The sequence below is a fragment of the Nicotiana sylvestris genome, chromosome 4, assembly GCF_000393655.2.
Source record: "Nicotiana sylvestris chromosome 4, ASM39365v2, whole genome shotgun sequence".
Taxonomy (NCBI): Eukaryota; Viridiplantae; Streptophyta; class Magnoliopsida; order Solanales; family Solanaceae; genus Nicotiana; species Nicotiana sylvestris.
The window spans coordinates 61476111-61498268 of NC_091060.1; the positions used below are offsets into that span (position 1 = coordinate 61476111).

Genomic DNA, 22158 nt, shown 5'->3' on the forward strand with positions numbered 1-22158 from the left:
GTTCAAAATCCGGAAAAATACTCCAGCATATATTATACTGTTGATATACCGGTCCAGCATAATATACTGGAGCCAACAAAGTACCGAACTCCAGTATATTATGCTGGGCCGGTCTCTGTTGCAGTAAAATAATGGCTATTTTTTAATAATTTAGCAAATGCTGGCTATTTTTGAATGACCAGTCCGAAAACTGGCTAGGCCGTGGTATTTTTACCGTTTAACCCTCTAAAATGAAACCTTTGATAGGATACAAAATACTCCCTCCGTTTTAATTTATATGAATTTCCTTTCTAGTTCGTGCCAAAAAGAATGACCCCTTTTCTTATTTGGAAACAATTTACCTTTACAGAATGATTTATAGCCACACAAAATATATGTGCCTTATTTTACACCATAAGATCAAAAGTATTCTCTCTTTTCTTAAACTCCGTGTCAAGTTAAATGAGTTCACATAAATTAAAACGGAGGGAATAGTATACTTTTTTTAAAAAAGAAGGAATCTTTTTTCTATATAAATGAAGTGAGAATGGATCAAGTACACGTGAGTTGGAAAACACTGGGAGTTAAGACCTCATTCGAAGTCACTTCTTTTCAACTCCCGAGGCTCTTTTTTTTCTTTTTTAATCTCTCTTTTCATTTTCTCTCTCTACAGTGAATAGTGAATAGTGGTGGTGGTCAGTGTACGCCAGTAGGTACAGTACGCACCCAACAACCTCCACCCCACTGTGACTCTCGAAAGAGATCTCGCCCAGACACACACCCTTTAACTCTGCTCTTCTTGTTCCCCGCTTTGATTTCTCTACATTTTATTTATTAATTAATGTCTTTACATTAGCATTTTTCTAAAATGGATCCAATGATGAATGAAGCTAGAGCATTTCAAGCTGCCGCCCCTAATCCGCCCTTTAATTTGGCCGAGATCTGGCCCTTTCCGATCAATGCTGGCGCCGCCATGCCGTATGCCAATGGAGATCACCATTTTCCGATCAATGATCCCATGCTTCTCGACCACAGAACAAATCACCGAAGCGGTTCAGCTAGGAAACGACGTGAGGATGACGAATCTGCTAAAGGAGTTTCAACTAGTGGCAATGGCTTGGTATTCTTATTGAAATTTATCTTCAATTTTTTACTGCATTGCTGTGGCAACTACTGTAGTGTACATTAATGCTGCTGTTCGGTTAATTCTGCCTTCCTTTAGTTCCTTTATTTGATTAAACAATAATTACTTAGTATTGAAATGAAATGGTCCTGAGTAGAGCGAAACAAACTAACTAATTTGGGTTGAAGATTAGTTGATTGATTGATAGATGGTTCTGAAATAGCTATCCGATAAGTTACACAGTTATCTTGCTGATTGATCAAGGACGGATGTAGAGGGTGAGTTACGGGTTCTTGATCGGAATAGTAGCTTTGGCTCAAACTTTGTATTCAAAAGATTCACTATATAGGTACTACTTAATGATTTTGAACCTAGTAAATCAAATGAGTTGTGTTGGAATCCCCGATTAGAATCCAAAAGTTCAAATTTTGGATCTGCCTATGTGATTGATGTGCTGTATGTAGAAAGCTGGTAAAGAATGACATGCGTACATCATTTATTGTTGATCCATCCTGTTTCTTGGTGCAATGTTTTTTGAGTGGACCTTTTTTGCAATTAATTTATGTTGACTTTTTTATCTGATTCTTGTTTGTTTTGAGGTGATCACATTCTGGATAAAAATTCTGGGGTGATGATATAAAAGATGTCGTCCTTATAATTTTTACATTTTTTAATATGTTTGAGCAGAGTGAATCTGATAGTAAGCGTTTGAAGGCCACAGGATCAAATGAGAACCATGAATCCGGAGGTGATGGGGAAGGGAATTCAGGAAAATCTGCAGACCAACCTGCAAAGTCAGCTGAACCACCTAAAGATTACATTCATGTGCGAGCAAGGAGAGGTCAAGCTACCGATAGTCACAGCCTAGCAGAAAGAGTAATTCTTCCTCATTATTTTCATCATTCACACTTTCTTACCCGACCATTAATTTTCCAAATGCACTATGGGATTATGTGGAAAAGTCAAAATTTGGAATTGATGGTTCTGTATGAGCAATAATGGAATTTGCTGATTGGACCATTTTGGTTTGCAGGCCAGGAGAGAAAAGATCAGTGAAAGGATGAAAATCCTACAAGACTTGGTCCCTGGTTGTAACAAGGTATGCTACAGTTTACTTTATCTTTCTACTGTTGAAATATCTGAAGCAACCTTCATTCTGATCAGCTGCTTTTCCATTTGTTTCTTTGTTAGTTATTAGATGAATCTGAAAGTACCAAAAAAAAAAAGAAAAAGAAAATCTAATGCATGATTGATACTCCTGGTGGTTTTGGACTTTACTGCGGAATATCCCTATTTTATGGTTGAGATGATAGGGTTGAGTCTCACAGGCAAAACCTGCTCGCCTTATCATCCTTTTCAAACAAAGGCTCACAAAATTTCTTTCAGAAATTGCACTACAGTCAAATTGGATCAATGTTGGTCTCTTCAGTTGACGTGTCAATTACATCAAGAGCTCCCATGCAAGCACAACCTTGGAACTTACCTTTCTTGTTTGTCATTACGATCAGCTTCCAATTTGTAATATTCAGCTAAGTGGATGCAAATGAGCCATCTGTTTGAACTACTTATTAAAGCAACATCATGTAGGTTTCGTCATATTGTTCTATGCCAAAGGTCTTTACTTGCTCTCCTCTCCTACTTGACCTCAGAACTGTACCAGCCTTCCTGATATCAAGCATTTGTTGGCGTTCAAAGAACTCTCTAACTGTACACGCTGTTCCATTTGTCAGGAACATATGGTGTAATGAACCTAATGAGTCTAAAGCTATCTGCGGTCCAGCCACATGATTGGTGCAAGAATGGTGCTGGTTTTAACTTCTAATTTCTTAAGGAACATAGAGCAGAAATGAACCTGATGTCTCTAAAGCTGCCTGTATTCTAGCCCCATAGCTGGTGCTAGGATGGTGGGACTTTAACCTCTAATTCTCTTCACATAAATTAACATCAAAACGTGAATTCAATTTCAGTGATATGTAACATTTGCTTTTGAAATGCAATGGGGAAAGTCAGTTTGTCGTTGTTTGGTTACAGGTAATTGGAAAAGCTCTCGTCCTTGATGAGATAATCAATTATGTCCAATCACTACAACGCCAGGTTGAGGTATGTTATCCACCTATCTTGTTGCACTGTTCTAGTTGAGACTTCTACACTAAACATTTTTTCGTGAATCCTCAGTTCCTATCAATGAAGCTTGAAGCAGTTAATACAAGAGTACCCCCAAACATCGAAGGATTTCCTACTAAAGATGTAAGTGTTATATCAGAAAGTCTTTCCATGCCAGTTGTATTTTATTCTTTGTTGTTCATGTCGATAACGAACTAGTAATTTGCTCATGTTCTTTATGGAAACTACACATATAATCTTGTTTGTCGAACACTGTTAACTCCACTAGAACCTCAGCTACCTTCTAACTTGCTGATATCTGTCTTTTTCATAGCATAACTCCCCGTCAATCTTGGATGTAGTACTAAGATTTTTGGTGTTTGGAGGAGGTTGGGGGCCTTGTGCCCACATTTAGCAAACCGTCACCTCCGACTTCCGAGACTTGCTTGGCATTAGCTCCTTGAAATTATAATTAGTGATTAAATAACAGCACGCAAAATTTCTGAGCTACTGTATCGCTTAACAGTTTGCAATTGTTCAGGTTTCTTTGAGTTACTCTTATTGTCATCTCGCTTTACAATGTATAGCATAGTTTGAAGATACAAGATTGCAATGCGTGTGTATAAGAAGGACCCACAGAGGCATCACTTAACAGCATGTTGAAATTTAGCTCCTGATATAAGTTAGAAGGTGTTAAGAAAAACCAAAGCAATATTGTGAAGAGAGAGAAGGCATATATTCTAAGCTCAAAAAGGAAATACATTCTGTAATTCTAAAAATAAGATACTTGGAGAAATATTTTCAATTCATAACGAGGTACTCTGGTTGTTTCCAGCTCGGGCAGCAAACATTCGAGGCAAATGCCATGGCATTTGGTTCACAAGGTACGAGGGAATATGCTGGGGGTACATCACCAGATTGGTTGCATATGCAGATTGGCGGTGGATTTGAAAGAGCATAAAGTAAATAATCGGCATCAAAGGCAAATAAATTCTTAGGAGGCTAATGCTTCCTCAGGGGACTGCAAAATGTATAATTGTTCCTTGATTTAAAGATAGCTTGTTTCTGATCAGGCAGAGTTGTTGAAAATCTTTAGGACAGCGAGAAACAAATCACCTTATATGATGAATAGTATAGTGGTGAAGATGCCTATTTGAAATGGTTATTAAGGTATATCAAGAAGCTGAAGTTTGTGCCTGTTGTTCTAAAAGCATTTGTGTGTTCTGCTTTTCTTGTTTGCCAAAACTACCACAATTAAAAAATAGTAATGAACCTTGTGCAATTCAATAAATGTACCATATCAGTGTATAGCTCAGATATTAATAAGTGGTTCGGTTATGAAATTACGGTTAGAGATCTCGTGACTGTTCATTATATAAGATTTTCCAAGCACGGGAAGAAGTAACACGGAGTAGAAGGCACTCTTATTTATCTATAATAACAGTGGTGTTCAGACTTCAATTTAGCTTACGCGCATGTCTGTTAATATACTACTAGTAGGTAATTGTGTATTTTCGAATAAACTCTATCCACCAAGACTTAGAACAGAGGAAATCACCAAAGGTATTTTTAAGTTCTAGTGGGATTTGAATCCTTCCCATGTTTTCCTTTTTTCTGACGATTTTACTCAAGTTTGCTGTCTGTTAAAACTGCTGCTGTTTCCTTCTTGAAGAGAAATACTGATATAACCAGTAAAGAGAGATACTGCTTGACCATTTTTAGCTAAGGCAGCATGCAATTAGCACAACAAGTAAACTAAATTGCCTCATATCTAGTTCAAGATACACAATTCAAGAGGACGAAACCCACAAATCTTCATCATCTGTCATTTCATGGTCATTTGAAAATATGTGCAAACTCCAAGCAAAAAATGAATCAACTCCCTGTAGAAGCTGCCAAAACCTTCCAACATGTAAAATTCACATTGCCAAATCAAGTCACTATTACTTACAGAACATTTTACTGCTAATAACAATTTTTGTTGCTTTAAGAATTAATTTGTACTGTTAATGATTAACCAGATGAAAGGTATGTGGCTAGGCTCAATCATGCTGCGGGTTGTGTACTGCCATATGAACTCCCACCATCGTTAAAACCTGAGCTAGTAGACTGAAAGTAGGAAACAGCCGACCAGAGCACACGTAACAACAAAATTGCTACAAAGACAGCACCACCAAGTGTGCAGATCACCTAGAAGGACAATGATCATAATCAACAGGCAGTAGCAGAGTTCAATTAAAGATCAATATCTCATCCACACAAGAGCAGAAATTGATATATTTAACCATTAATCATGCTTAAATTAGAATGGAAGACGTAAAATTGCTTTTCACAAGAACCTTCAGAACCTGGAGCGTTTAATCCTCTAATCTGGTTGAAGGTTTTGACACATTACTTCTGAGTTAATGTGCATACATTAGGTCAGAAACCATGAAACAAGTGCTTTTTTACCAAAAGCCTTTGACATCAGATAAAACTACAACATGGTTGCATCCAGAGATACCCTTGATTTAACTGTCTAGATACAGATAAATTACTTATTGCCTAGTGTTCGGTGGAAAAGATCTAAAAACATGTATCATTTTTTGGACAAAAAACACTTTTGTACTACTTTAAAAAAAAAAAGTTACATAAATGAGTAAAACGCAGTATTATACTGCGAATTACTTTAACGGAAATTTTGCCGTTAAAGTAATTCGCAGTATAGTACTGCGTTTTACTTAAAAAAATTTTTTTTGTAATTCGCAGTACTATACTACGTTTTACTAAGATACATTTGTAAAACGCAGTATAATAATGCGTTTTACATTAAATAATTGCGTTGTACTCTGGTTTTTGCCCCCACCAATAATGAACTGACATAACAATAATTCAATACATAAAACGTAGTATTGTACTGGCGTTTTACATAGAAAAATTCTACACCCCAACGTCGGACTTGCCTTATTTAAAGGCGTTTCAATTTTATAAAAATTCATTCAATACTTTATTTCAAACTTACGTTCATACTTCTCTCTTCTTCTTATCAATTATTTTTTTACAATGTCTGAAGTGGCAAAAATAAGGGTTTCACTATATTTGGGGGGGGGGGGGTGAGGTTGTGTTTGAGAATAACTCTGTGAGGTATAGCTCACCTCCACAATGTCATGTTAAATTGCCGCTTACTATGGAGTACGATAAATTGGTATCGTTGTTACGTAAAAAAATGAATGAGAGGAGGCGTTCGGTTAACCTTAAAATAACTGGTAGATTTCCGTATTCAGTGACTCCGCAGGAGTTTGCTTATTATTCTGAGTTTAACATCGAGGATGATGAAACTCTTAGAGATTTTTTGCTAATTCCGGATGAATATAGGGAATTTATTGTAATAAAATTATTGGAAATGTACGTCAAGGTGGAAGACGTTCCCAATAATGAGGGCGTGCATAGTAGGGATAACCCCCAGTCATCGGGTGGTTATTCTGGAGCAGTTTTTGCCGGACAGATTGGTGATGAAAGAGCTTGCCTTGATTTAAACTTGTCACCACCGGCGAATGAGCAGCCACAAAATAATTTTTCGACTTTAGATAATCAACAAGACGACTGGTAAACTTCAATTTTACTACGCTTTAGCGATGTTTAATTTATGTTTTAATTGGATTTGTATTAACACTCATATTTTTCATAGGGGGTACCGTCCGGATATGAATTTTACAAGTTATGACCCTGCCCCTAGTTGGAATATGCGTAGTTCTGGAGTATTGGACCATGGTGGTCCATCTGGGAGTCATCACCAACAAGAAAATATCCATCATGAAACGTCAAGACAGTACGACTTGTAAGTAAAGTGATATAGCTATATCTAAAGTATTTATCTAGTTGGGTAACTTATCATTTTGTTCTTTATGTGCAGTGAAAACGAGCTTCTTGAAGCTCCTGACCTCACACAATTGCCCATAGACGACGTATTTACTCGTGATTTGGCAGATGCGCAGAGTCTGGAAGATGATAGTGATTATGACAACAATGCGGATGAGTCTGGGGATGACACACCCTTCCATGATGAGGGTGATGATGAGGAGGAAGTGAATGTTGAACCTAAGTTGACGAGGGAGCATGTTCCTCCACCTCCAGCTAGACCAAGAGTGTACGAGTCCCACGTGCCATTTCATGAGCGGAATATTCCCTACCTTGATAATTTGCCAAGCATGCCGAACGTGGATGCCCTCACAAGGGATGATGATGAATTTCGGTCAGCGATGTGGGATGAGTCTAGACCAGCTGTTCTGACAAAGGGCATGTATTTCACCGATAAAGCTCGCCTAATTAGGGCTGTAAAAATCTACAGTATAAGAGAGTGCCGTGAGATGACGGTAAGTGAGTCAACTACAGAGAAATACAAGGTTGTATGCCGTAGAGACTTTATGGGTTGTCACTGGATGTTGCGTGCCACCAAGAAGAAATCAGGTTTGTGGAAAGTGGGTAAATTTATTAGCGAGCACAGATGTGAAATGGACACATACAATGAGAATCACTTCAACTTGGATGTGGACTTGATTTCTCTTGTCTTGATTCCATATTTGGAAGTGTCCATTAGGTTCAAGATTAAAGAGTGTATTACAGCCGTCCACCAGGAGTATGGTTGTACTATAACCAAAAGAAAGGCATATCTCGGTCGCAAACGTGCCTTTGAACTTATTTATGGCGACTGGGATAAGTCTTTTTCAAATCTGCCCAGGTACATGGCCGCACTGCAACACTTTAACCCCGGGACTGTTGTTGAATGGAGGCATGAGCGGAGTCCGGACAGACCCGAATATATTTTCAACTATGTGTTCTGGTCATTTAAACCAGCAATTGATGGTTTTGTGCATTGTCGTCCTGTTATTTCCATAGACGGTACTCATGTCTATGGAAAGTATGATATTAAGCTTTTGATTGCAGTTGCAGTAGATGCCAACGGGCAAATATTTCCACTAGCTTTTGCCATATGTGCCAACGAAAGTGAAGAGACATGGACGCTTTTTTTGAACCACTTAAAGCAGCACGTTGTCAAACAACGTTCAGGTATTTGTCTAATATCTGATCGGCATGGTGGTATTTTAAGTTCTGTACGTCACTTGCCTGAATGACAGGAACCATATGCATACCACCGTTACTGTGTGCGTCACCTGAAGGCCAATTTCCAGAAGAAATATCCTGACAAGGCATTGCATGACTTAATGTGGCTGGCTGCAACTGAGCACCAGCAGTGCAAATTCACGAGGCGCATGGAAGCGATCCGGCAGTTAGAACCACGAGCCTATACTTGGTTGATGGGGCATGAGCTTCACATGTGGACATTGCATGCTGATGGCGGCAGACGATAGGGAGCCCTCACTACAAACGTGTCGGAGTCATTCAACGGCTTGTTGAAATCTGCCCGTGGACTGCCTGTCACTACCATGGTCCGCATGACATTCAAACAGAGTGCGGAGAGGTTTGTTGAAAGGCATGCAGCTGCATCAGCATTGATGGACAGGGGTGTTCAATTTATGCCAATACTCGTGAGAAGATTTGAAAGGTCAAGGAGGCGAGCACAGTGGCATTCATTTCTTCAGTACGATCATGAACGGGGTGTTTTTGAAGTTAAGACCGCTATCCGCAGACACCGTGGGAATAATCTACAGACGGTGAATGAAAATAGAAGGTTATGTTCATGTGGGAAATGGACCATCTACCACATGTCGTGCGCACATGCGTTGAAGTGCTTTCAACAAGTTGGATATGGGGCAACAAACTATATTGATAGGCAATACAGTATTGCTGCATACATAGACACGTATAGTGGGAAGTTGCAGCCATTAGGTGCTGAGCATTATTGGCCACCGAAACCTTTTAAGATGGTATGTAACAAGGACTATTTGCGCAAGCTGCAAGTGCAAACCATCGCTGGGCAGAAAACCACATATGTCCACCGCTGGGCCCATGCTCGCCCGGCACATGCTCCTATATAGGTATGCGAGAACAGCAACACCCAAACTGTACTGGGTAAAACCATCCAGCTGCTGAAGATGATGGAGAAAGCGCATACTCACTTTACTCCCCGAAGTGTTCGGGAACAAGACACACCCGAAAAGCAGGAGCAGCGCCAACCGCGTGTACCTCTCAATGTGGAGATCCTCAGTCTCGCCGGTAATGTCTGGGTGCAAAAATGCCATATGATCTCTGATGGCTGACAAAGCAACGCGACTGCCCCCAGCGTCACCCTGAGGTCTATAACCAATAAGATGCCCCATCATATCCAAAAACCGTGCACGCGTCATGGATCTAATGTACTGGGGCAGTGCTACGGCCTGTCCATCTACGCGCAGCCCGTACGAAACCTGAACATCCTCCAGCGTGATGGTGGCCTCTCCAGTGGGTAAGTGAAAAGTGTGCGTCTCCGGTCGCCACCGCTCTACCAAGGCCGTGATGAGAGACCAATCAAGCTGCATCCGTCCAAGCTCAAAAATCGTATAGAAGCCCGTAGCCTGTAGGCGCGCGACTACACGGGCATGGAAAGGATGCTCCCCAATGAACTCCCACAAATCGTCAGGTCTCCTGGGGCGGAGAGGCTGCATCGATAGCTGTCCCTCCCATACAAAGGAGGACCTATGGTCGCCTTGCAACACTAGTAGCTGATCCTCGGCAGGTCCGGGATGCGCAGGCAGAGGAAAGTCCATGTCGTCTACTATAATTTAAACAAAATTAATTGTGTGTGTTAGCTTAATAAATTAAATAATTAATTATGTTTACAATTGGGCTGAATAATTATGTATAGGTTCCAGGCTCGATTTTTAAGGCCCGGTAGCACCGAGTTATCCTTAATTATTATGCGTGTCAATTTCAACATTTTTAGAATTGTGTGTGTTAGCTTAATAAATTAAATAATTAATTATGTTTACAATTGGACTGAATAATTATGTATGGGTTCCAGGCTCATTTTTTGAGGCCCGATAGCACCGAGTTATCCTTAATTATTATGCGTGTCAATTTCAACATTTTTAGAATTGTGTGTGCTAGCTTAATAAATTAAATAATTAATTATGTTTACAATTGGACTGAATAATTATGTATGGGTTCCAGGCTCATTTTTTGAGGCCCGGTAGCACCGAGTTATCCTTAATTATTATTCGTGTCAATTTTAACATTTTTACAATTGTGTGTGCTAGCTTAATAAATTAAATAATTAATTATGTTTACAATTGGACTGAATAATTATGTATGGGTTCCAGGCTCGATATTTGAGTTAATTTTACAACATATAGGAATTTGTTACTTTTGTAAGTTTATTGTTATAAATTAAATAATTAATTTTGTAAAGTGTAATTGGATAGAGTTTGCAGTTACTACATACTTAAACTACATAGACTCTACGCTAAAAGGCTCTACATTTTACTACGCTAAAAGGCTCTATATTTTACAACACTAACAGGCTCTATATTTTACTACACTAAAAGGCTCTATATTTTACTACGCTAAAAGGCTATTTATTTTACTACGCTAAAAGGTCACTATTACATATAAAAACAACTAACATAAAATACAAATATGAACAACAAACAAAATAAATAATATTAATTTTTTAACAATACAAATAATTTATCAAATTTTAACAATTTTTTGTACCAAAGCTAATAAATCAATCCGGGTATAAATAAGATACAAATTTAAACACAAACATAACACAAATTAACATGGAAACTAGGGCTGTGCATTTGGATCGGATATCCGAAATCCGATCCGATCCACTCTATTTCGGATTTTCGGATTTCAAATTTCGGATTTTCGGATTGGATACGGATTGTGTTTTATGAAATTTCGGATTTTCGGATTGGATTCGGATTGGTATGATTTTAATCCGATCCGATCCGATATCCGAAATTATATGTACCTATATAAATACACACTAAAATTTTAGGGTTATGCTTATTCATTTTTCACACACCCCCTCACTCACTTAGATTTTTCCGCCTCTCTTGCACCTCTCTTCTCTTCAGTGAAGACTAAAAGAGTCTCAATGACTCAAACTTCCGATTTTACTTTGATTTTATGTCTCTTTCTTCCGCCTCTCTTCTCTTCTCTTCTGTCTTTTATGTCTATTTCATGTTCTATTCTTCAACTTTTGATTTTATTTTGATTTTTTTGTTTGTTTTGGTAGATGGAAGATGAGATAGAGACACCGAATGAACTTTAAATTGTTGAAATTTTTTGTGACAATCCGATCCGACAATCCGAAAAATTATCCGATCCAAAGTTTAAAATCCGATCCAATCCAATGTTAATTCGGATCGGATTCGGATTGCCCTTTTCAGAATCCGAAATCCGAAATCCAAATCCGAAATAGGCTAAATCCGATCCGTGCACGGCCCTAATGGAAACACATTAAACAATACAAATATGTATGTACTATACGAGTTTCGACATAAACAAAATTGAAATACCTCGATTTAAGTTTTTTAAACTTGATTGAAATCAAATTTTTGCACCCGAAAGAAGGAATCCAAAGCTTGTCTTGTATGTGGGACCTACACTCCTTGTTTTTTATGTGACGGGTGGGGCCCAAAAAATTTTTTTTTGAAGTTTGACGCAGGGGGGGGGACCAGCAAAATCGAAGGTGTTTGGTTTTCTTCGGTTCAGTGGTCCAAGGAAGAAGAAGGAGCTATATTTTATTGAAGCTGTTCGCAGTATTATACTGCGTTTTAAGTATAATATTGCGAACTTTAATAAAATATAGCTGGGCCCAGCATCTTAGTAAAACGCAGTATAGTACTGCGAATTACAAAAAAAAATAATTTTTTAAGTAAAACGCAGTACTATACTGCGAATTACTTTAACGGCAAAATTTCCGTTAAAGTAATTCACAGTATAATACTGCGTTTTACTCATTTATGTAACTTTTTTTTAAAGTAGTACAAAAGTGTTTTTTGTCCAAAAAATGATTAAAAAGGTTTCGGACTCCCCTGTTAGTACCCAAAGCAGCAACAAAATAATTTTTCAAGTTGAAAGATTGAATAAATAGAGTGCAAAGTACTGGCAGACTTTACACGTGCACACACACCCGAAGTAACAGACTGGTTCAGCTAACACAGTAGATAAATACTCCCTCTATCCAAAATGTTTGTCTTTTTCTGAGGGTCAAACTAAGTTATCATGCACCAACAATTTTTATTCTACTCCTCGCTGATTTGATATGAGAATTTTGCAATTTATACTCCCTCTTGTTATTATTGTACTACTTATGCATGCCTGAGCCGAGGGTCTATTGGAAACAACCTCTCTACCTCCACAAAGGTAGGGGTAAGGTCTGCGTACACACTACCCTCCCCAGACCCCATTAGGTGGGATTATACTGGGTATGTTGTTGTGTGTTGTTGGTTCCATTTTATATGAGGTTACTTGATTGGAACGGTGCTCTAGATGTTAAATTTGATTTTCAGCTGATCCCTGCCTATAAATAGGCATCACTACTCATTTGTATCACTCATCCATAACAGCGTACTTTTTCTCTGGCAATAAAACTTTACTGTGTGACAATGGATTAGGCAAAAATTGCCGAACCACATAAATTTTGTCTTGTAAAGATAATTGAATTTTTGTTTTCGTTATTTTTCCTTCCTATTTCCTGACACGCTTCCCGCTATCAAAATAAAATACTTGGCTTATGAATTAATATAAATGATAGAGAAAAAATAATGATTAGTAATTGAAAGTTTGATAGAGAAAATATCACATTATTACTTGAATAGCTTAATGACCTTGAATTGTTGAAAGTTGCAAAGGTTGTACGAAAATGGTATGACATCAAATACTTTGGGAAGTCTCAAATAGGAAAGAGTATCACACAAATCAAGATGGAGAAAAAAGTACTCTTCGCACAATTTTTGAACATCTCAATTAAATTCAAAAAGTAAATTCAATCTAGTTGCGAAGTTAGTCTAAGTGACCATTGATTGATAAATGAAAATGACAAACAAATAGGGAAAGAAATAGTAGCATAATTTGTATATGCCTTTACTAATTATATGGCAAAAGTTCTAGATGTAAATGACTTCCCATGACTCTAGAAAATACAAAATAAAAAACAAAATTTACACTTCTATTTTATAAGCATTATGCTGGATAAATTATATAAACCTATTTTATATTACATTCTTAGAACTGCATATCTGTTTCCTTTAATTAGTCGATAGGCAGCTTGAAGCCACAAAGAACCAGAAAACAGATTTGATTAAATGGGCAAACCCTTAAAACAAGTAACATGCCATTATTGTGTGTTCTCTGTAAGAGAAAATGACATGGCAGAGGAATACCTCAAGAAATGCCTTCAAGATGGAGAGTGAAGCCAAAATTAGAACTCCATCAACCGCAAAAGAAACCTGCATTCCTCCAACAACGAGAAGAGATAAGAGAGAAGATCCTAAACATACAACAACAACAAACCCAGTAGTTTCCCACAAGTGGGAGAGAAGATTCTGAACATAACTTCTGGAAATGATCAATTAGAAGATCAAAACTAAGAAAACACTAATAGCCCCGACATGGTAAATAAGGAAAAGAAACATGGTACTAAGCAGGTGTGAACTGAATTGAAGTTTCTAAAGGTGGATTGCCTCATGTTGCCATGAAAGCACAAATCAACTTTAACTCGTAAAATTAAGAAAAACATAAAGTTAGCACATTAGGAAATATGCCAACTTCCTATTACCATGCAATGGGATACTATGTTGCCCGGAACCTCCGAAAATGTGGCTGAGTTTGTATTGAATCCTTCAAAAGTAGTGCATTTTTGAAGGATCCGACACGAGTGTGGTAGCATTTTGGAGAGTCCACGCAACATAGATGGGATAAGTCATTGCAATTCTGCTAAACATTCATTTCCCTTTAAAGAGGTGGCTAAAGCGAAGTTGGGAAACCAGATACCTTGGAATTCACGTTAGATTAAGCTCATGCTAGCTTCAAATGGGAAATCATAAAAAGTGTGTTGGTACAACCAAAAACTTCTAACTAATTTACACATAAATTGCTCTATGCAATACCCTGATTACCTAAGTTGCTCGGACTCGGGTGCGGGTGTACGATACAGGTGCGGATCTAGAGGTCAGATCCTTCATGATCTAAATTTTAAGATTCAGGAATACGGATCCAAGTATGGATACAGGTGCAGAGATTCGGCTAAAAATAACTCAAATATCTATAATAGAGTTACAAAAATATGTCCAAATTATGAGACATTATGTGAAAAACTCAAGGTATTCCGAGAAGGAGAAAATATTGATCAAGAGGAGAATCCGAGAAGGAGATAAAAGGAAAAGGACTGACATATAAATTCTATATACAAGGTATTCCATTTTCTTCAGTTTTACCCTAGTTTTTATTTTGATTTCAGAAATCACTATATATGTCCCGAATTTCTCCTCGATTTTGGTCAAAGTACCCAAAATCGGTTGACCAGATCCGGTACGGATCCCACACTCACACCCACGTCGTGTTGACAGGAGTGCAATACTGAAAGTGAAGAATCCGAGCAACTTAGTTGATTGCTGGTCTTAAAAGAATTTTATACACGCGTTTTTAATACAACAAAACAGAGGACAACTCTGTCTGGATAAATGGTGTGTTCAGTATAGGCCAGTCATTTTCCGAAAAATGACTTATTTTCTGAAAAAAAAATTTTATGGAAAATGTTTTCCAATGTTTGGTTGAACATTGGAAAATATTTTCCAAAAAATACATTTATTAAAGATTTATAGTAATATTAGCAAACTGGATAGTGTTTTATTGAAAACTGAGTATTAAAAACTGATAATAATGTCAAGTGTTAGTTAAAGCAGTGATACGACGTTAAAAGTTGATATAATTGTGAATTAAAATGATTTCCGCCCATAGGTGAGAGAAGTCATTTTCCCCCTTCAGTGATAAATGTTTTCCCTGAAAAGTATTTTCTGGAAACCAAAACCAGAAAATGACTTTTCTCTAAAAAACAATTTTCAGAAAAAATTTCCCATCATACCAAACACACCCAAAATCCACAAAGAACATGTTGAGTTATGATTTTCTTCATTGCTCATTCAATAGCTGATGGTGAATGACCCAAGATACGCTGCTTTCCATCAATGGAAGAAGACCGCAGTACTACCATAGAATATCAAATAACACTGATCTCTCAACCAACCATAATGTCACCCACAATCCACAAAGAACATGGTGAGTTATGATTTCTTCATTCCTCATTCAATAGCTGATGGTGAATGACCCAAGATACGCTGCTTTCCATCAATGGAAGAGGACCGCAGTAGTACCATAGAATATCAAATAACACTGATCTCTCAACCAACCATAATGTCACAGAAGACTGTACTACCTGTCATACTGCCAGTGGCCCCGACAGTGCCACGCTACGCAGACAACACATAACAGGGTTACCTACAGTGCAGCAAGAGTATTAGTCGCTTGGGCACAGTGTAGAATTCAAGAGGAGTGAAATCTCGGGGTGGAGCTTGAAAGATGGTAAGATGCAAGACTGCACACACCGAAGATGGCCTTGTTTCTAATTCAGTTCATACAAATTTCACTTGCCGTAATCTCACCGTTGCTGTGATCATATGCAACTTCGAAGGGTAACGACACTGTCCACAAGTATGAGAATGAACTGAAACTTGACAGAGGAATAGAGGATGTTCAAAACGAGTCTATATAACTGAAGCCACCATGATATAGTGGCAACAACATGTTTACTCCTGTCGCTTTGTTTATTTTAAGACATATATAAGGGGACATAAATTGTGACTGCATACTGTGCGTGCCACCAACAAGCTGCACGACTGAACAATCTCGGATGTCATCCTCAAGAGCTTGTCTAGCGACTTGAAGGAGTGTTTAAGGTCACCAATGAGCTAGGAAAATCTGTGGACAATCCATAGTCGCAGTACTAAAATTGAGTGTCCGTAGTTGGACGTTGCCAGTACGTGATGACTGTGTTCTGCAGGCTACAATTTGCGAGTGAAAAACTCCTCCCTGCTTTTGAACACTGGAGGCACCACTCTTTTAAATTTCGTGCAATAAGTTGTGAGCTTGGCTAGGTTCAATCTTGAGAGAAGGATCAATTGGCTTAGAAGTGTAGTTGAGAAGCAACATCACATGATGGCTGGAAATGTCTTACACTATATACTAAGTGTGGGTATTATTTGACAATCGCACTAGAAGCAGGAAAAGGACTTAGGATTGACCCTCATCTGGTGATGATAAGTCGGGTATGTTGGGGCAAGCACGAGGCAAGTGCACAAACTTTTAATTTGGAATTTCCCTACTCGAGCAATGATCAGTATGAAGTAAGAGGCGACCAATGGCCTTAACCATTACAGATGCGCATACACAATATATGAGTTGCGGTCCGAGAGTATTATATCTAGTCAAGGACAAAGCCTCAAGCACAAGATGAGCGACCTGTGTTATGCAAACCTCCCACTGACTACAAGCTCCACCATGAGGTTGTCATGACCATAGTCCAAGAGGAACACCATTGTTTTTAAGAAAAAGACTAAGAGGATGAGATCTTTCTTGAGATAACGCTTACGGCGTTAGGAAGCATGAGAGTATTCTGCTAATTTACTTTGAGCACCTGATCATGCCACCAGGTTATCTGCTGGGAAGGCTTGAGATGAGAGTAGACTGGTTTGTGGTTTAATGTGACCACAAGCGTCACATGGGCAATTTGTGTGCCACTGCCGCTATAGGAGAGTTGCCCATGACGATATTTATGTAAAAGGTGAAGAAAGTCATTTTGAGGGAGATCAGGTGGTCGGTGCAACTGAAACAGGGATGCACCTACAGTTGAATAACATAAGTCTTTTGACGAGCTACTTGAGAATTGATACCATTTCCCGTTTACCTCCCTCCACATACAAAGAAAAGAAAGTTTATCCTTCAATCGGAACTAACGACCATCATACATCTACAACTAACAATAAAAATGCTTAGTTTTTCAACATCCTAACACAGTCAAGGTACAAGAAACGTACATTCTAGTTCCAGGTAGATAAGCTTCAGCTATAGCATTAAACTTATGCCTATGAAAGGACACTATTTCAGCAACAAAATCTTTTAGAAACCAATTCTCATATAAAATATCCTATTTGTTAGGGGCGCACAGATGCATTCTTTGAACTCGAACTACATATGTAGTTGAAATACACACACGCACGCATGACAAAGTCCAAACCCATTGTCAAAAACGATTAGTGACACTCTGCATTCTAGAGGTGGATCTATGATTTGAACTTTATGGGTTCGAGTTTCGGGATTCCACCGCAACTCATTTGATTTACTAGGTTCGAAATCAATATTTTGTACTCTATTTAGTGATTTTTTTAACAAATATATAGTCCGGGCCAAAGCTAACCCAGATGAACCCAAACAAAAATTACACTCTACAGTGCACCCTCTAACTTAAAGCCCTGGGGCTCCAAAACTGCTAGTAATGTATATGCTTAATTATTGAGATTTGTGAGTATACTAGGAAAGAGGAAGTTTGAAGAATTACAAGCTGTGGAGGAATGACGTCCGGCAGTATAGAACGGGTAGCTTTCCTAGCACGCTTTGAAACCTTCTTGAACATGTTCCCCACTAACCTCATTAGCAAATCCAAACTGCTCTCTGTCTCCTCTTCCTCATCGCTATCTTCTTCATCCTCTTCCTCTACCAATTCATCTCCTTCAAAATTCATTCGGTACATCCTCTCTGCTGCTTCTCCAAACGATCCACCAAACTAAACACCGAGAAAACCAGAAAAAAAGAACAAATTAAATGAACTCGAACCAAATTAAATGATTGATTATTTGATTGAAAAAAGTTAATTGACCTTGGCATGGCAAATGGTCAATTTAGGGTTTCTGCGAAGAAGTAAGGGGAGAGGTAATGAGTGACAAATTGGAGAAAGAGAAGATGGTGAAGTTGTTAATGATAATTTGACGGGAAATGGTAGTGATATTGGGAGTATGACGGCAGCTCCCGCCATGAGCTTGGTCCTCGGTTAAGCTTCTGGATTTTTATTTTTATTTTTAAAATAAAAATGGAAACGACAGCCAAAATTCGTGACAAAAGAAATAGAAAAAACAAAATGCTGCCGCAGTAGCCACTTGAACTTCCAACAGTCAAAACTGATGTATAAATTGGACCTCAGCGTTCAAAAATTGTTGAGAAATGAAAAACGACTCAATTTTTTTGACCTTTTCCATTTTTCTAATGATGTCTAGTTGTAAAAATAGTTTCCTGTTATGAGATAAAAACTATAAAGTAAAGACGAGTATAGAGAGAAACTAATATATTATTCGAATTCAAATTGATGTACATAATAAACTGAAACCTCTTCTATTTATAGAAGAAAGGAAGCTGCTCCGTAAGCTGCTACTACAAGCTGCTGTGTAAGCTGCTACTACAAGCTGCAGTGTAAGCTACTATAAGCTGATGTGTAAGCTGCTGCTGTACCAGATATGGATAATCTTCTACTGAGAGCAATATTTATCCATAACGGAGTACTGAATGGATAAGCTTATTATACCCGGTATGGATAATCTTCTACCGGGGGTAATGTTTATCCATAACTGGGTACTGAAAAGATAAGCTTATTATACCCGATATGGATAAACTTCTACTGGGGGTAATGTTTATCCATAACCGGGTACCGAAGTGATAAGCTTCTTCAGGAAGCTTATTTCCAATATAGTACTAAATAGATAAACATATTTACGGTGGAGTCTCATATGGATAAGCTTCTTCAGGAAGCTTATTTACAACGGAGTACTAAATGAACATCCATAATATAATATATTTATAACACTCCTCCTTGGATGTTCATTAATAGATAATGTGCCTCATTAAAACCTTACTAGGAAAAACCACGTGGGAAAAAAAATCCCAACGAAGGAAAAAGAGTACACATATTTAGTAATACGCATTGTTAGGTGCCTCATTAAAAACCTTATAAGGAAAACCCCATGGGAAAAAACCTTAGTAAGGGAAAAAGAGTGCATCGCGTATTTTACTCCCCCTGATGAAAACCTTGTTTCAAATATTTGAGTCTCCGCATTCCAATCTTGTATACCATCTTCTCAAAAGTTGAAGTTGGCAAAGATTTAGTGAATAAATCTGCTGGATTATTACTTGAACGGATTTGTTGCACATCAATGTCACCACTTTTCTGAAGATCGTGTGTGTAGAACAATTTTGGTGAAATGTGCTTCGTTCTATCTCCTTTTATAAATCCTCCCTTTAATAGCGCTATGCATGAAACATTGTCTCCGTATAATATTGTGGGTCTTTTATCACATTCCAACCCACATGTTTCTCGAATGAATCACTGATCTCAATCATATGCATTCCCTGCTTGCCGGTTTGAAATCGAACTTTATGGGTATCGGATAAATAACCTGCATTACCAATATGATCTGCACCACTTTTGTTAGCATTAGCAAGATAAATAAGTGCACCATCTACACCGAGATAGAGTATTTCAGGACCAAGGAGTTCCTCGTCCTCTTCTGGAGGTCGGAACAAATCCTTATTTACTTCAAGTGATCGAACAACCATTGGTGTACTCAATGGGTGCGCTTTGTCCATGTAAAAGCGTTTTAAGACCCTTTCTGTATAGGCAGATTGATGGATAAAGATCCCATCTGCTAAATATTCAATTTGCAGACCAAGACAAAGTTTTGTCTTTCCAAGATCTTTCATCTCAAATTCTTTCTTAAGATATTCAATTGCCTTTTGAAGCTCTTCTGGAGTTCCAACAAGATTTATGTCATCAACATAAACAGCAAGTATAACAAATTCTGATGCCATTTTCTTTATAAAAATACATGGACAAATAACATCATTTATGTAACCTTCTTTCAGCAAATATTCACTAAGGCGATTATACCACATGCGCCCAGATTGCTTTAAACCGTACAAAGATCTTTATAATTTGATCGAGTACATTTCTCAAGACTTTGAATTATATGCTTCGGGCATTTTCAATCCTTCAAGGATCTTCATATAGATTTAGCCAAATAAGTCATATAGGTTAAGACTTGTATCTAAATGGTACGACATCTTCAAGTGTCTGGACTGCTAGTCCGATCCTCACAATCGTTTACAATATTGTGCACTATATTGTATTAAATGTATCGTCGGCGATCATTTTGTGTCAGTTCCGAAGCGACATAACTTGTGGAGATCTCATCACTTTCTTTATTTTTAGGTACCTGAACTTTTTCGGGAGTTTCATGAAATGTTATGTCGTGGGCTCTTCTAGAGCTTATTTCCTCCTCATTATGATCATTTCGATCATTAGCTCCTACTATTTTTCAAGGATTGTTACCTTTGGAACCGATTGGTCTACCACGCTTCATGCGTACAGTAAACTCTATCCTTCAGGGACTTTAATTTTAATAGGAGCATTTGCAGCTGAAATATGATATTTAATTTTGGATCAGCAAATGCTTCTGGCATTCGACTTGAATTATCTTCTAAGTGAGGATCATGATAATTCGATTCATATAACATATTTTTCAACTGTTTATTCCATCCTTCAAATGTTAGAAAAACTAACATATATCCTCAATCATCTTTGGGAAACATATCTTTGTGTATTATGGTAGAGAAATTAATCATATACCACACAACAAAAGATAGTAAAAATATTTGGTTTCTGATCCTAAACCAATTGTGAAGGGAGGACTTATCATATATTGTTGATCTGATGCATACAAGTGCTGCTATATGCAATTTAGAAAATCTTAGACCAACACATGAAGCTTTGTTCTCATAAGCAATGGTTTAGACATTAATAGGAGGTATTCAATGCTAAACCAGCTTGGATATAAACCAGCATTATCAAGATGAACTGTCTTGATTTCATAATCTGAAAATTATGCTCTTAATCGAGAAAAGCAATTCCAAATGCCAAACTGCAGGTTGACAATAATTACACATGTAACCATCTCATATATGCACCTATAAGTGGTTCACATGATAGGTGAACGGGCCCATATTCACCTTTTATATATTTCAGAATCAGGGGTCTTAGTCCCAACTTTAGCTGGTATAATCAATTCATTATGAGAACAAGCAACACATGAGAATTCCTGAAGAATCTTCTAGTTCTTTAGTATATGCTTATCTGAATTCTCAAATAGCTCATTTAAAAATGGCAAATGAAAACTTCAAGTTTATCATGTCATGTGCTATCTCTTAGTAAACTTCTGGTTTACTATGGCATAAACTTTTGCTTTAGTAAACTTCTGGTTTACTGTGATACATGATATAGTACAAATTAAAGAATAAGGCAGGTAACTTCTCACATACATATTATTTTACCCCCTATGATTGTGGAAACATGAAGATTATCAATCTTCCAATCATTTGTAGTCTCAATATGATAGTCATTTGTATTAGTAAACTTCAGGTTTACTACAACATATGTTTTGACCATAATCATATAATATGAATGATATATTTGTATATAAGCTCTTCGAGAGCCTTAATTTATTATCCACAATCTAATATTTATCTGGCACTACTGGTGTCATGTATTCTTTAGGCAAACATTTAGCTCTTCAGGAGTTATTGATACATTTTGTACTATCAAATATTGCTCAGACACTGCTGGTGTCATGAGAGAAAATCACAATCAAATAAACAATGTAAAACAATTGTTTAAGCACACGAAAACTCTTCTTCATAATATTTTTCCACTTCAGGAGGCAATTTCAACTGTGTTACTTCTTCAGGAGCAAATTTAAAATACGAAATATTGAGTATATATTCTCTCAATTATATTAACTCTTCTGGAGGTGAATTGTAATGTATTCACATCAAGAGCGCGTTCATATTTACCCGACTTATTAGTATTGTCACATTCACTTCAGGGAATGGATTAATATTATCAAAAGTTCTCATCCTTCAGGAAATCG

General features: G+C 37.6%; 2 protein-coding genes across 6 annotated transcripts; one reads left to right on the forward strand and one right to left on the reverse strand.

The window, feature by feature from the left end:
• The first annotated feature begins 537 nt into the window (after nucleotides 1–537).
• Nucleotides 538–4402, forward strand: LOC104225844 (transcription factor BHLH094). Of its 4 annotated transcripts, XR_011406764.1 has the most exons (7): nucleotides 540–1099; nucleotides 1790–1978; nucleotides 2136–2201; nucleotides 2489–3006; nucleotides 3134–3202; nucleotides 3278–3349; nucleotides 4041–4402. XR_011406764.1 is itself a non-coding variant. In XM_009777711.2 (6 exons), exons 1-6 carry the CDS (start codon nucleotides 848–850, stop codon nucleotides 4164–4166), a joined length of 747 nt encoding a protein of 248 aa, XP_009776013.1. In that variant the 5' UTR covers nucleotides 538–847; the 3' UTR covers nucleotides 4167–4402. The 4 variants fall into 4 exon arrangements, 3 of the variants coding, with proteins under 3 accessions (XP_009776013.1, XP_009776014.1, XP_009776012.1); XM_009777711.2 differs by lacking the exon at nucleotides 2489–3006 and having other exon boundaries at nucleotides 538–1099; nucleotides 1817–1978; XM_009777712.2 differs by lacking the exon at nucleotides 2489–3006 and having other exon boundaries at nucleotides 3793–4402.
• Nucleotides 4403–5006: 604 nt separating this feature from the next.
• LOC104248668 (protein SHORT HYPOCOTYL IN WHITE LIGHT 1) lies at nucleotides 5007–18344 on the reverse strand. Of its 2 annotated transcripts, XM_070171947.1 has the most exons (4): nucleotides 18066–18344; nucleotides 17748–17972; nucleotides 13519–13584; nucleotides 5007–5395 (listed from the first exon to the last, which is right to left on the reverse strand). In XM_070171947.1, the coding sequence occupies exons 1-4, from the start codon at nucleotides 18219–18221 to the stop codon at nucleotides 5252–5254; spliced, it is 591 nt and encodes a 196-aa protein (XP_070028048.1). In that variant the 5' UTR covers nucleotides 18222–18344; the 3' UTR covers nucleotides 5007–5251. The 2 variants fall into 2 exon arrangements, with proteins under 2 accessions (XP_070028048.1, XP_070028049.1); XM_070171948.1 differs by lacking the exon at nucleotides 13519–13584 and having other exon boundaries at nucleotides 18066–18281.
• Between the last annotated feature and the right edge of the window lie 3814 nt (nucleotides 18345–22158).